Source organism: Mobula birostris, chromosome 2 (genome assembly GCF_030028105.1).
Source record: "Mobula birostris isolate sMobBir1 chromosome 2, sMobBir1.hap1, whole genome shotgun sequence".
Classification (NCBI taxonomy): domain Eukaryota; kingdom Metazoa; phylum Chordata; class Chondrichthyes; order Myliobatiformes; family Myliobatidae; genus Mobula; species Mobula birostris.
The window spans coordinates 130664407-130678402 of NC_092371.1; the positions used below are offsets into that span (position 1 = coordinate 130664407).

Consider the following 13996-nt stretch of genomic DNA (forward strand, 5'->3'; position numbering starts at 1 on the left):
TACTCACCCTGCTGGCTGCAATTCTGTCCTATCATCTGCCTGCCCTTCCTGACAGTCTGACTGCATACTATTTTTGTTTTTTTTTAAAACCATCTGTCCTATCCTGAGTCCATTCACTCTGGTTCCCATCCCCCTGCCAAATTAGTTTAAGCCCTCTCCAACAGCTCTAACAAACCTGCTAGTGAGTATATTGGTTCCCCTCAGGTTCAGGTGCAATCCATCAGTTTTGAACAGGTCATACCTTCCCCCAGAAGAGATCTCAGTGATCGAAGAACCTGAAGCCCTGCCCCCAGTATCAGCTTCTCAGCCTCACATTAATTTGCTAAATCATCCTGTTTCCTACCCTCACTGGTGCATGGCACAAGCAGCAATCCAGAAATTACTACCCGGGAAATTAATTTTTCAGCTTTCTACCTAGCTCTCTAAATTCTCTTTTCAGGACCTCTTTGCTTTTCCTTCCTATGTCACTGGTACCAATATGTACCAAGACATCTGGCTGCTCGCCCTTCCTCTCCGAAATGTTGTGGACGTGATCCAAAGATATCCCTGACCCTGGCACCCAGGAGGCAACATACCATTCCGGTGTTCCACTCACACCCACAAAATCTCCTGTCTGTTCCCCTGACTGAGTTCCCTATTTCTACTGCTCCCCTCTTCTCCCTTCTGCACCACAGACCCATGATCAGTGTCAGTAACCTGGTCTCCATGCCATTCCCCTTGGAGATCATCCCCCACATTAGGATCTAAAACAGTATACTTATTTTTGAGGGAAATGTTCTGTGTTAACTGCCTATTCACATTTCCTATTTTTCCTGACAGTCACCAAGCTACTCACCTCCTGGAACTTTGGGATGACTACTTCCCTGTAACTCTGATTATTTCCTTACTCTCCCATATGAGCCAAAGATCATCGAGCTGCTGCTCCAGATCCCTAATGCTGTCTTCAAGGAGTTGCAGCCCGATGCACTTCATGCAGATGTAGTTCTGGGTCTCCCAGGACACCAACATCCGGCATGAAGAACTCACAACAGCCAGTTACTACACAAGGTATGATAAGAGAAAACAAGAAGGAAATCTTAACAGAAGCTTAGCCAGAGCCAACGCCTCTTTTGAGCCAAAGCTTCCTTTCAGATAAACCTGACACTCCTACTCTCACCACTGGCCTTCTTCCAACAATGGCTGCCCTGCTTGTCCCTTCCGTACTTTTGACAAGCGTCGCCAACCTGCGAAATACTTCATCGCTGTGGCCTGCTCCTGTCGCTGATTAGGCCGTTGGAATAAGCCTGAGTGCCCGCGAAGCTCTCCTTTTAAACAAGCATCACCGACCTGCGAGAAACCTCGTCACTGTGGCCTGCTCCTGCTGCTGACTGGGCTGTTGGCATCATAGTTGGCGCAAACATGGTGGACTGAAGGACCTATTTCTGTACTGTACCACCCTATGTTCTAACTATAAGTTAAATGTTCTGAGGAGCCATGGAGTCAACCAAAAGTAAAACAAAAATACTTGTCATTCTTATAAGGAATGTATAGATTTTGGAAAAGATTGTGGAAGCTCATTGGTTGTCACAGACTTTTGGTTCACATTTGTGCCTCCTTAATTTTTCCAAGACATGCATTCCAGCTTTGAGTTGTTTATTGGAGTAAATTTGCAACAAAGGAAAACCTCCATTTCCCCAAAAGAAAAGTAAGTAATTGCTCCTTGTTGCTTTCACTTCATTTGGCATTGTCAAAACATTGCAAATGCTGAAAATCTGAAGCAAATTTAGGAACCACTACACACAGGCTCAACGGATCAAGCAACCTGCTTAAATAAAAAACTTCTTAGATCAGCTGTTCAGATAATTCCACAAAAATTTGAGCATTTTTTTAACAGCACATTGGTGTGAACTTTTTACATTCCTCTCTCTGTTCTTTTCCTAAAGTGGCATTGCCAAATAAACGACAGAAAAGTCTCAGTGTATGCTGAGAGTTACCAGCAGGTGAGAAGGCTCAGAATTCACTCAACAGGGTCCAGAGATGCAGACAACTTTCACAGCATCTGTTCAGACCAGATTTGTTGTCAAATCTCACAAACAAGGTCAGCAATAAGTAACTCCCAAAAGAAAACACTTTAACCCAGAAAATAAGCTTAGAAAATGATAAACTGAATAACAAAATTTCATTATCTAATATTATGACCTCCAATCATGTGATTTGTGGTCTTACATACAAAAAGAAAATATAAGCTTTTATCGCATATACTGTTAAGTAAAAGACACTCCAGTATCACAATTATATTATGTGTTAAAAGTCCCTAATTAGCAGTCTCACATAATTTCATAAACTATTCAATGCACTTACCAGTTAGTGGTGTATGTGAACCCTACAAAGGGAAGATGGTGTCCAGAGAAAGCAGTGTGTGTAGGTGGAGGCATCGTCTCCTAAAACAGAACAAAAGCCAAATTTAACTATCTTGCACTTCGTACTCTTATGAAAAATGTTAAACTGATGATGGCTTCAATCTCTTTTCCTGACTGATAATGTAGGGTAGGGTGTTGCTTAACAGTACAAATTTGGCTCCTGATAGAGCAATCTAGTTCAATAACTTTGCATGCAAAAGAAGGAATTACTAATGTTACTATGTTTAGGCCTGAATAGACTTTTCTACTGATAAAATGTTGCATCACAGGCTTGTGTACGGAATTAGTCATAATTTGTACAACTAGATACATACTTTGGTGTTATATGAGAGGCTGGACAAATGATATGCTAAATGAAGAAACCTATACCTCTGGTCTGTCTTTATCCTATTTTAAAAAGTTCATTTTAAGATGTGAGATGTAACGGGAAGGCAAAGGGTGTCAAGGCATGGCGTAGGTGAATCACATAAAGTATATGTGAATATGAGTAATTTGTTGAGTTAATCTTTAGGATTGAGGGTTTAAGTAGGAAAGTATAGGTTAAAAAATTCTAAATGACATGCTGCAATCAATGCACTCCAGTAATAGTCTTCATAACTGATTCTAAAACTTCAAATTAAATTGAGATACAAGCAGAAAATATTTTTTTTGTGAATTTTTAAACACAACTACCTGGTATTTGTGTAAGAACACAAGAAATAGGAACAGGACTGGTCATTTAGTCTGTCCTGCCAGCATAACCATTCAGCAAGATGATGGCTGATCTTTCTTCAAGATTATTTGCCTCCTTATTCTTTTACATGTTACTCTGTGCTCTGAATGCAATCAATGACTGAGCCAGCATAGACCTCGGGGATACAAAATTACAAAGCTTTACGCACTAAGTGAAAAAATCTCTCCTTACTTCATTTCTAAATTGTGATGCATTGATTTCTAAGTTTGAGCCCTCTAAGAATTTTATATGCTTCAACGAAATCAATGCTTATTCTTCTAAATTCTAGAGAATCCAAGCTTTATCTATTCTATGTCTCCTTGTACGACAGATTCGCCACCAGAGGAGCTAGTTGGACAATCTTTCTTGCACCCCCCCCCCCAATGCAAACATATTATTCCTTAATAAAGAAAAGCAAATACTACAGGACAAGTCTCATCAAGGCTCTATTTGCACTCAAATTCACTTGCAACCCTTCCCCTACAGTGCTTGTAACTTATAATGACTTGCATACATGGATACCCAGGTACCCTATAAACATCAACATTTCTTAACTTCTCACCACTGAAAAGGTATGCATCATTCATGTTTTTCTCTATAAAACTGCATACCCTCATATTTTCCCCAAACTGCATTTAATCTGCCTTGAAATGCATTCAAACCTACCCATTTTTCCCCTTGTTGTCTCTTTATATCCTCACTACTACCCACATTCCCACACAGTTTCACTAACAAATTTGGAAAAGTTACATCTGGTCCCTTCAGCCAAAATATCATATCAATACATATTGCGTAGCCGAGGCACAATCATTGTTTCCTGGTAAAGCTACCAACCTGAGAAGGACCCATTTATCGCCACCCTTTGTTTTCCATCTATTAACTAATTCTCAATCCACACTAATACATTATCCCTGATTTCAGGTGCTCTAATTCTGTTCACCAATTTCCTCTATGGTATCTGATTGACAGCCTTCTGAAAATCCAAACACCCCTCCCTCCCAATCAGTCTACCGGATACATCTTCAAAGAACTCCAGTAGAAACATCAAATTTGATAGATTTTGTTTAATAGTATTGCATGTACTTGTCTTGATATCACATCTTTTGTAAGAGATTGTAGCAGTATCAAGTCAAGCTAATGGATAGGTCATTCCCTATTTCTTCCCTCCCTGTTTTCTTGAATAATAGGGACACATTTGCTCCAATCCAGTCTGCAGGAATCACTCCAGAATTCATCTGAGTTTAATGATGATAATGGTTTATTGAAATTTAAGAAGACATAAAACTTGGGAGGTGCAGTGAACTGCAAGGAAGATGCTAACACGATGCAGGAAAGCTGTTAAATGGATGAACATTAATGGTGAGAAACACAAAGTGGAAACAAGTCAGAAGCAGGAAAAGAACAGATATATCCAGATGTATGTGTGCATGTACTGTAGAAGGTGATGGGACAAATTTATAAGAGGTGGATTTAGAAAAAAACATATAAGCAGACATATGGTGTACAAGTACAAGGGAATAAAGATGAAGCTTTGCAAAATACTGGATGGCCACAATCAGAATATTATACCAAGTTCTGAGCACCAAACTTTAGGAAAGATGTGAAGAGATTTACTACATGATTCAAACAATGAAGGGCTTTAGTTATGCAAACATACTGAAGAACTTTGCTTGTTAGCCTCAGAATAGAGTCTTTGGGAGGCGCTGATAAAGATATTTCTAATCATGAAGGGGACAGACAAGAGTAAATTGCTTCCAAGTATTAAGAACATAGAATGAAGGTTTTTGGCAAGAGACTAAAAAGTGACATGATGTATTTTATTTTACACTACCAATGGTTAGAGTTTGGAATGCACTATCAGGAGTTTTAGTGAAGACAGATTCACTTGTAATGCTAAGTAAGTTGGGTTTAGTGTCTGAGAAAAAGGAAGAGCTGGCTTGCTCTTATATAAATCTGGTACAGACAAAATGAGCTGAACATCTGCCTTATATACTTTGACTATTCTATATTTCTCTATGGGTAATAAACCTATGGCATGAATGCCAAGATGGCACCTGAGAGCACTGTGATGTTTTCACAGGAAACATCTTGCACCAGTCTGTCACCAGCTAGATGTCTGTGAGAACACATGGTGTTGGATGATATGTTTTGAAACCCTCACAAACTTTCTATTCACATCAGTTATTTGGATAGTAAATAATTGTGCCAGTTGCCATTGGCTTCACTCTACTAGTATTTTTTCAACTGTGGTATGGGAGTGAACGCTGCATATTCAGTGATAATAAGTCATTGTTTTCAGTGATGAACTTGGTCACACCTAATTATTTGATATTGTTACTGCAGGAAAAATAGTCTCACTGAGAGTAAAGTATGCTTACTTTCCCTATAAAAACATGCACCGAAGCTTATAATTTTACATTCACATTTCTTATGTTACCTGGACATAAGGTGCAATAACAATTCTATTTAGAAATGTTTTATTTTCAATTGTCTTTTAAAAAAATAATAACTTTAGAACAGGTCTTCTAAAATGCTTCATTTATTTCAATCTATCTCTCTTATACTTTTAATAGGAAAACAAAGAATATAAGTAAATAGGCAACAGAATTTATACTTCTTCCTAAGAAAAGTCCATAAGTATTGTTACTAATTCATTAATCAATGATAATCTCAGTTCAAAATTACCATGGCATGCAAGAAAGCATTTTTGAAAATTAGCATTAATTTTGGCACATGCTCTCAAAAAAGTTTGCCACCGCTGTCCTGGACTTAACCCAGTGACCATTAATGATTTTATTTTTTGATATAAAGACAAATACATTTTCAATAATAAACTATCACGGCCACTTTCAATCTAAAATACTCCTCTTCAAAACTCACAGAATTTTTTAAGCAGTCATCATCTACATCAAAGTTTGATGTGTCTGTGGGGCTGCTGACTTCAGGTATGTAAGGTGCTTCACAGTTTCTGATGTTCTCCCAGTCAATGCAAGCAAAAAATGAGTGCTTCTTAAAGTCTTCAATTCCATTTTGACCCAGCCGGTGCTCCCTGCTGCAGATAAGCCTCCGGATAAGGTCCTTGGCATTTTCAGAGACATCAGTGATTTGGACCGGAAACTGGAATCGTTCCTGGTTGTGCAAGTGTTAAGTAAAGAAGTTAATTACATCATCTGAAAGAAGCGTTACTAAGCTATCAGTAATTAAAATCTGGTTTTATTGCTGGCTCCTGACAATAACATGTTACTTATCAACATGCTTTAAATGGAGGTTACAGCGCAATATCAAATGAAAGGGAAATGCTGCAAATTGGACCATTCATCCTCCACATTCTACTCTTCCTATCAAGATCTCTAAATAGGCAAGCCATAATCAGCTCCAAATTTAATAACACTCTGATAATTAGCTCTCTGATTTTTCAGAATTTCAATGGTTTGGTGTATGATTGAGCAGGTTATGCTTGGGGCCTCTTCTCATGATTCCCTTCTGCTCACTAGGGTCTCAGTTCGCATATTCCCTTTCAATTTCCCCAGTGAATCTCAAATGTATCATTCTATGTAATGTCTAAAAAAAGTGAATTAAAGTGTTGCATTTGTCCAGGATATCTATCAATACAATGGAGTTTAAAAAGAGGCCCACTTTCAGGCGTGGGCAGGATCGGTGCGGGAGCAAGGAGTGCTCGAGGTTGACGGACGACTGGAGATCGGAGGATCGGAGGATCAGCCGTTGTAGGTAGGCCGAGGAAGATCGGGACTACCTAGGCATTACCTGAGGAGGAAGGTAAAAATGCGCAGGTGCGGGTGATGTCAGCGGCGAGCGCGGAGTTTAAAAAGAGGCCCACTTTCAGGTGTGGGCAGCGGTGTGCGCGGGAGCAGAGTGCTGGGCTTTGGCTCAGTGGGCTTCGGCGTAAGGGGGTCTTCGGTGAGAGGTAATCAGTGACCCTGAGTACGTGCTTGCTGAGGAAAAAAGGTAAGGTCGGTAGGTACTTTTTCATTTATTCTGATTAATCTGGGATCAGGTAATGGGGGAGATAGTTAGAGCAGTGGTCTGCTCCGTATGCAGTATGTGGGAGGTCAGGGTCAACGTAGTTGTCCCTGATGACCACACCTGCAGAAGGTGCATCCAGCTGCAGCTCCTATCAGAGCAAGTTAGGGAATTGGAGCTGGAGCTGGATGAACTACGGATCATTCGGGAGGCAGAGACAGAGATAGATAAGAGTTATTGGGAGGTAGTCACACTGAAAATATGGGAGGTAGGCAACTGGGTGACTGTCAGGAGATCGAGGGGGAGCAGGCAGAGAGAGCAGAGCACCCCTGTGGCCATTCCCATCAACAATAAGTATACCATTTTGGATACTGTTGGTGGGGATGACCTACCAGGGACAAGTTGCAGTGGTCCTGTCTCTGGCACTGAGGTTCGACCCTCGACTCAGAAGGGAAGGAGGGAAGAAAGGACAGCGGTAGTGATAGGGGATTCTATAGTCAGGGGGGCAGATAGGAGATTTTGTGGGGGAGATCGGGAGTCTCGGATGGTATGTTGCCTCCCTGGTGCCGGGGTTCGGGACATCTCAGATCAGGTGCAGGTTATTCTCGAGAGGGAGGGCAAGAATCTGGATGTTGTGGTCCATGTAGGGACCAACGACTTGGGTAGGAAGAGTGAGGGGGTCCTGCGTAGTGAGTTCAGGGAGTTAGGTGCGAAGCTGAAGGGCAGGACCTCCAGGGTAACAATCTCAGGATTGCTACCTGTGCCACGTGCAAGTGAGGCGTGGAACAGAAGGATTATACAGATCAATACGTGGCTGAGAGGATGGTGCAGGAGCAGGAGGGAGGGCTTCAGGTTTTAAGATAATTGGGTTTTGTTCCAGGGAAGGTGGGATCTGTTCCGACGGGACCATTTCCACCTGAACTGGAGGGGTACTAACACTCTTGCAGGAAAGTTTGCTAGTGCTGCTTGGGGGGGGGGGTCTAAACTAAATTTGCAGGGGGCAGGGATCCAGAATGTGAGAGAGGATAGCGAGATGAAGTATAAAGGACAGGTGGGGACTACACAGTTCCGGAATATTAAGTGTGAAGTAGAGAAAGGTGAGGCGGAACAAGTGATAAGGAGGATACATGTGCAGAGGGATGGTCTGACGGAGCATGGAGTTAAATGTGCAGAAAAAGTAAATTTAAGAAGGACAACAAAATTCAAGAGGCGTATAGCCCGGTGAGAGTTCAGGGAGCTGGGGTTATGCACAATAGGTAGCGATTTAAACAGAGAGCGGAGAAATGGGTTAAAAATTCTATATCTGAATGCGTGAAGTGTCAGAAATAAGGCGGATGAGCTTGAAGCTCAGGTGCGAATGGGTAACTATGATGTTGTTGGGATAACGGAGACATGGCTGTAGGGGGATCAGACCTGGGAATTGAATGTACAAGGGTATACGTGCTATCGAAGGGACAGAAAGGTGGGCAGAGTGGGGTGGGGTGGCCCTGTTGGTGAGGAATGAGATTCAGTCCCTTGCAAGGGGGGACATAGAATCAGGAGAAGTAGAGTCAGTGTGGATAGAACTGAGGAACAGTAAGGGCAAAAAGACCCTAATAGGTGTTATCTACAGGCCCACAAACAGTAGCATGGATATTGGGTGCAAGTTGAATAGGGAGTTAACAATGGCATGTGGCAAAGGAAATGTCGCAGTAGTTATGGGGGATTTCAACATGCAGGTGAACTAGGAAAATCAGGTTGGTACTGGACCCCAGGATAGGGAGTTTGTAGAGTGCCTAAGGGATGCATTTTTGGAGCAGCTTGTACGAGAGCCGACCAGGGATAAGGCTATTCTGGATTTAGTGCTGTGCAATGAACAGGATTTGATAAGTGATCTTGAAGTAAAGGAGCCATTAGGAGGTAGTGACCATAATATGATAAGTTTTTATCTGCAAGTTGAGAGGGATAAGGGCAGATCAGAAGTGTCAGTATTGCTGTGAACAAAGGAGACTATGGAGCCATGAGGGAGGAGCTGGCCAAAGTTGACTGGTCAGATATCCTAGCAGAAAAGACAGTGGAACAGCAATGGCAGGTATTCTTGGGAATAATGCACAAGGTGCAAAATCAGTTCATCCCCCAGAGAAGGAAGGATTCAAAGGGGGGAAAGTAGCCACAGTGGTTGACAAAGAAAGTCAGAGATAGCATAGCATTAAAAAAGAAGTATAACAGAGCTAAGGTGAGTGGGAAGACGGATGATTGGGAAATTTTTAAGGAGCAACAGAACTTAACTAAAAAGGCTATACAGGGAGAAAAAATGAGGTATGAACGCAGGCTAGCTAGGAATATAAAGGGGGATAGCAAAAGTTTTTTTTAGGTATGTGAAGAGAAGGAAGATAGTTAAGAACAATGTTGGGACCTTGAAGAATGAATTGGGAGAAATTGTTATGGGAAACAGAGAAATGGCAGACGAATTTAATAAGTACTTTGGATCTGTCTTCACTAGGGAAGACACAAGCAATCTCCCAGATGTATGGATGGGCCAAGGACATAGGGTAACAGAGGAACTGAAACAGATTGACATTAGGGAGGAAACAGTGATGAGTAGACTGATGGGACTGAAGGCTAACAAATCCGCAGATCCAGATGGACTGCATCCTAGGGTACTAAAGGAGGTGGCTCTGGAAATTGCGGATGCATTGGTGATCATTTTCCAATGTTCCTTAGATTCAGGATCAGTTCCTGAGGATTGGCGAATGGCTAATGTTATCCCACTTTTTAAGAAAGGAGGGAGGGAGAAAACAGGGAACTATTGCCCTGTTAGCCTAACATCAGTAGTGGGGAAGATGCTAGAGTCCATTATTAAAGATGAAATAGCGGCATATCTTGATAGCAGTGATAGGATTGGGCCGAGCCAGCATGGATTTACCAAGGGCAAATCATGGTTGACTAATCTATTGGAGTTTTTCGAGGATGTAACCAGGAAGATAGACGCGGGAGATCCAGTGGATGTGGTGTACCTTGACTTTCAGAAGGCATTTGATAAGGTACCACATAGGAGATTGGTGGGTAAAATCAGAGCTCATGGCATTGGGGGGAGGATATTGACATGGATAGAAAACTGGTTGGCAGATAGAAAGCAAAGGGTAGCAGTGAATGGGTGTTTCTCGGAATGGCAAGTGGTGACTAGTGGGGTGCCACAGGGCTCGGTATTGGGACCACAGCTGTTTACGATTTACGTCAATGATTTAGAGGAAGGCATTGTGAATAACATCAGCAAGTTTGCTGATGATACTAAGCTGGGTGGCAGTGTGACATGTGATGAGGATGTTAGGAGAATTCAAGGTGACTTGGATAGGCTGGGTGAATGGGCAGAAACTTGGCAGATGGCGTTTAATGTGAATAAGTGTGAGGTTATTCACTTTGGGAGCAAGAACAGGAAGGCAGATTATTATCTGAATGGTGTGGAGTTAGGTAAGGGAGAAATACAAAGAGATCCAGGAGTACTTGTTCATCAGTCTCTGAAGGTGAATGAGCAAGTGCAGCAGGCAGTGAAGAAGGCTAATAGAATGTTGGCCCTTATTACAAAGGGAATTGAGTACAAGAGCAAGGAAATCCTTTTGCATTTGTACAGGGCCCTGGTGAGACCACACCTGGAGTATTGTGTGCAGTTTTGGTCTCCAGGGTTAAGGAAGGACATCCTGGCTGTGGAGGAGGTGCAGCGTAGGTTCACTAGGTTAATTCCTGGGATGTCCGGACTGTCTTATGCAGAGAGGTTAGAGAGACTGGGCTTGTACACACTGGAATTAAGGAGATTGAGGGGGGATCTGATTGAGACATATAAGATTATTAAGGGATTGGACAAGATAGAGGCAGGAAATATGCTTCAGATGCTGGGAGAGTCCAGTACCAGAGGGCATGATTTAAGAATAAGCGGTAGGTCATTTAGGACAGAGTTGAGGAGGAACTTCTTCTCCCAGAGAGTTGTGGAGGTGTGGAACGCGCTGCCTCAGAAGGCAGTGGAGGCCAATTCTCTGGATGCTTTCAAGAAGGAGTTAGATAGGTATCTTATGGATAGGGGAATCAAGGGTTATGGGAACAAGGCAGGAACCGGGTATTGATAATAGATGATCAGCCATGATCTCAGAATGGCGGTGCAGGCTCGAAGGGCCGAATGGTCTACTTCTGCACCTACTGTCTATTGTCTATCAAAGTCTAGTAAATGCTGGATGAATGGAGCTTATCATAGCAAGCAACACAATCAGGAGAGAATTTTGAAACAAATCTGTCAACGTTCTCAAAATACCTGTCACACGTCACACACACATGCACACAGTCATAGGAACATCTTCTGTTTCAACAAATTTTTTTTTATCAGAAGTATCATCAGAAGTAGTTTTATGGAGACTCAGGAAAATGGAACACAGATTTGAGGATGGGGACACAGCAGTAAACAGAATGGGGAAGTAGGTATTGGGAGAAAGGACAGCGAAAAGCAGAGAGTGGTCAAAAAGGAAATGTATGAATGTAGTGGCATTGTGATATGTGCAAAGTTTTTCTTTATTTTATTACTTTTTTGGTGATGTAGGTATCACTAGTAAGGCCTGCATTTATAGCACCTCCCTAACTGAGAAGGTGGCAATGAGCAGCCTTCTGGATTGTCACAGTCCTCAAGTAAACATGTTCTCACAGTGTTATTAGGCAGAGAATTCTAACAGTGAGATCAATGGCAAAAAAGGAATAATGAAATTATTTCCAAGACAGGTTGACCTTTTACAGTTGGAATCCTGAAAGCTGCAGTGCTTACATGCATCTCCACTCAACATCTCTCTTGGTGATACATCTTGTGGGTTTGAAAGATACTGTCAAAATAATTAAGGCAAATACCAAGGCTTCTTGATACCACACTTGGTCAAATGCTGCCCTGATGTCAACATCAATAATTTTTACCTCACTTCCAGAATTTAGCTCTTAAGTTAAATGTTTGGACCAAGTTTTAAACTGTGTGGAATGAATAGCCCTGGTGAACTCAAAGTGGGTATCAATAATTAGTGAGTACATTCTGTTTGTTAGCACTGTCACAACACCTTCAAGACTGAGATTGGATTGATTAGGCAGTTATTAGACAAATTGGATATATGAACAAGATGTACCTGGACAACTTTCCACATGGATGGTAGATTTGAAACTGCACTGAACTGTTTAGTGGTTCTGAAACCTATGATGTGAATGATTTCTCTTCTGACCGACCTATTTGTCATCTATTCCCAGCATTCTCCATTTTTGTTTCAGATTTCCAGCATCTGCAGTTTACTCTGTATTTCATTTGATGTGATTACACTACTGATCCTCAGCCCTCACTAAGATTATAGGCACTATTTGAAAAAAAAAATCACTTCCCATGCCAGATACAATTTGCAAAAGCTTCAAACATTTCTACAGTAGGACCAGATAAACGCAATACTTGATTAGGTATGTTTGTGGTCTTCTGCTGCTATAAGCCCATCCACTTCAAGGTTCGATGTGCTGTGCGTTCAGAGATGCTCTTTTGCACACCACTGTTGTAATGTGTCACCTTCCTGCCAGCTTGAACCAGTCTGGTCATTCTCCTCTGACCTCTCTCATTAACAAGGCATTTTGACCCACAAAACTGTTACTCACTAGATTTTTTTTTTCTTTTCGCACCATTCTTTGTAAATTCTGGAGACTTTTCTGGAGACTCATGATTGATCAGCAGTCTCTGGGATACTCAAACAACCCCGCCTGGCACCAACCATCATTTTACATAGTCAAAGTCACAAAGGTCACATTTCTTCCAAATTCAGATGTTTGGTTTGAACAACTACTGAACTTCTTCACCTGGTTTTGTGTACTGAGTTACTGTCATCATGTAGTAGTTGATTAGATTTTTGCATTATTGAGCAGGTGTACAGCTCTACCTAATTACGTGGCCACTGAGTATAGATTCTCTACATTTAGAAGTTAGCTCTCCCTCTCCCAAAACATTCCAGCTTCTATACTTCTTTGCCAGTTTATCTTGTCACAAACCTCATGATTCATAAAATGAGATCACACTGACTAACCATGTACAACGCATTAACTTAGCATTCATCTATCAAAACATGTTAAAGCAGTACATCTCTTTAAAGATCCACACACATTTGATTATTTGTCATGGCGTAATGTTTCTAGTTTTTTTTTGGAGAGACAGCGAAAAGTAAGCAGATAATCTGGTTCAGGTCTATCACACCATCACATCTACAGTAGGTCACCTCAGGCATTTGAATGATTCAAAAGGCCATTAATTAACCTGTGTGTAAAAAAAAAAATTTATACTAACCAAAAACACAAATGGGTGGGACATTACACATAACTCACTTTGTGATTCATGATTTTCCCATATGTCTCCACTAAAGATTCTGCATAGAATGGAGTTTCCCCAAAAAGCATTTCATACATGCAAACACCAAGTGACCACCAGTCACATTCTGGTCCATATTTTCCTTTGCCATCTTCCATGGCTTGAAGAATTTCAGGAGAAATGTAGTCAGGGGTTCCCACTGCCACAGAAGACTGAACCTACATTAGAAACATAACATATTAGGTCCCATGCATTGATACTAAAACTGGAACACAATTGTTACGTTTAAACTTCACCTAAGTCAATCTTGCCAAATCCTGATGGTATCAAACATTTTCTCAAATTCTTTGAAAAACATTTTTTCCCAACTGGATGTGAGAAAACATGGAATGCAAGTTCTGTTCACTGAATGTATACTCTATATACAAGAGTAACTCCCGATTGGTTTGAAACATTAACTTTTTCTCCTCTATTAGATGCTCTCTTAGTTCCTAGAACTCCCAAGCATTTTCACTGCATTAGTAACATCCCAGAAACAAATTCCCCTTTCCACACCACTGAGACCTC

General features: G+C 41.4%; 1 protein-coding gene across 9 annotated transcripts in view; it reads right to left on the reverse strand.

Annotated features, from left to right (window-relative positions):
• Nucleotides 1–13996, reverse strand: part of LOC140191079 (serine/threonine-protein kinase MRCK alpha-like) — a 596213-nt gene that overhangs the window by 249978 nt on the left and 332239 nt on the right. For all 9 annotated transcript variants that reach the window (XM_072248222.1, XM_072248216.1, XM_072248164.1 and 6 more), the window contains 3 exons: nt 13447–13647; nt 5992–6240; nt 2341–2420 (listed from right to left, as the gene is read on the reverse strand). In XM_072248222.1, the coding sequence (XP_072104323.1) occupies nt 2341–2420; nt 5992–6240; nt 13447–13647 (530 nt within the window). The remainder of the gene's footprint in view (nt 1–2340; nt 2421–5991; nt 6241–13446; nt 13648–13996) is intronic.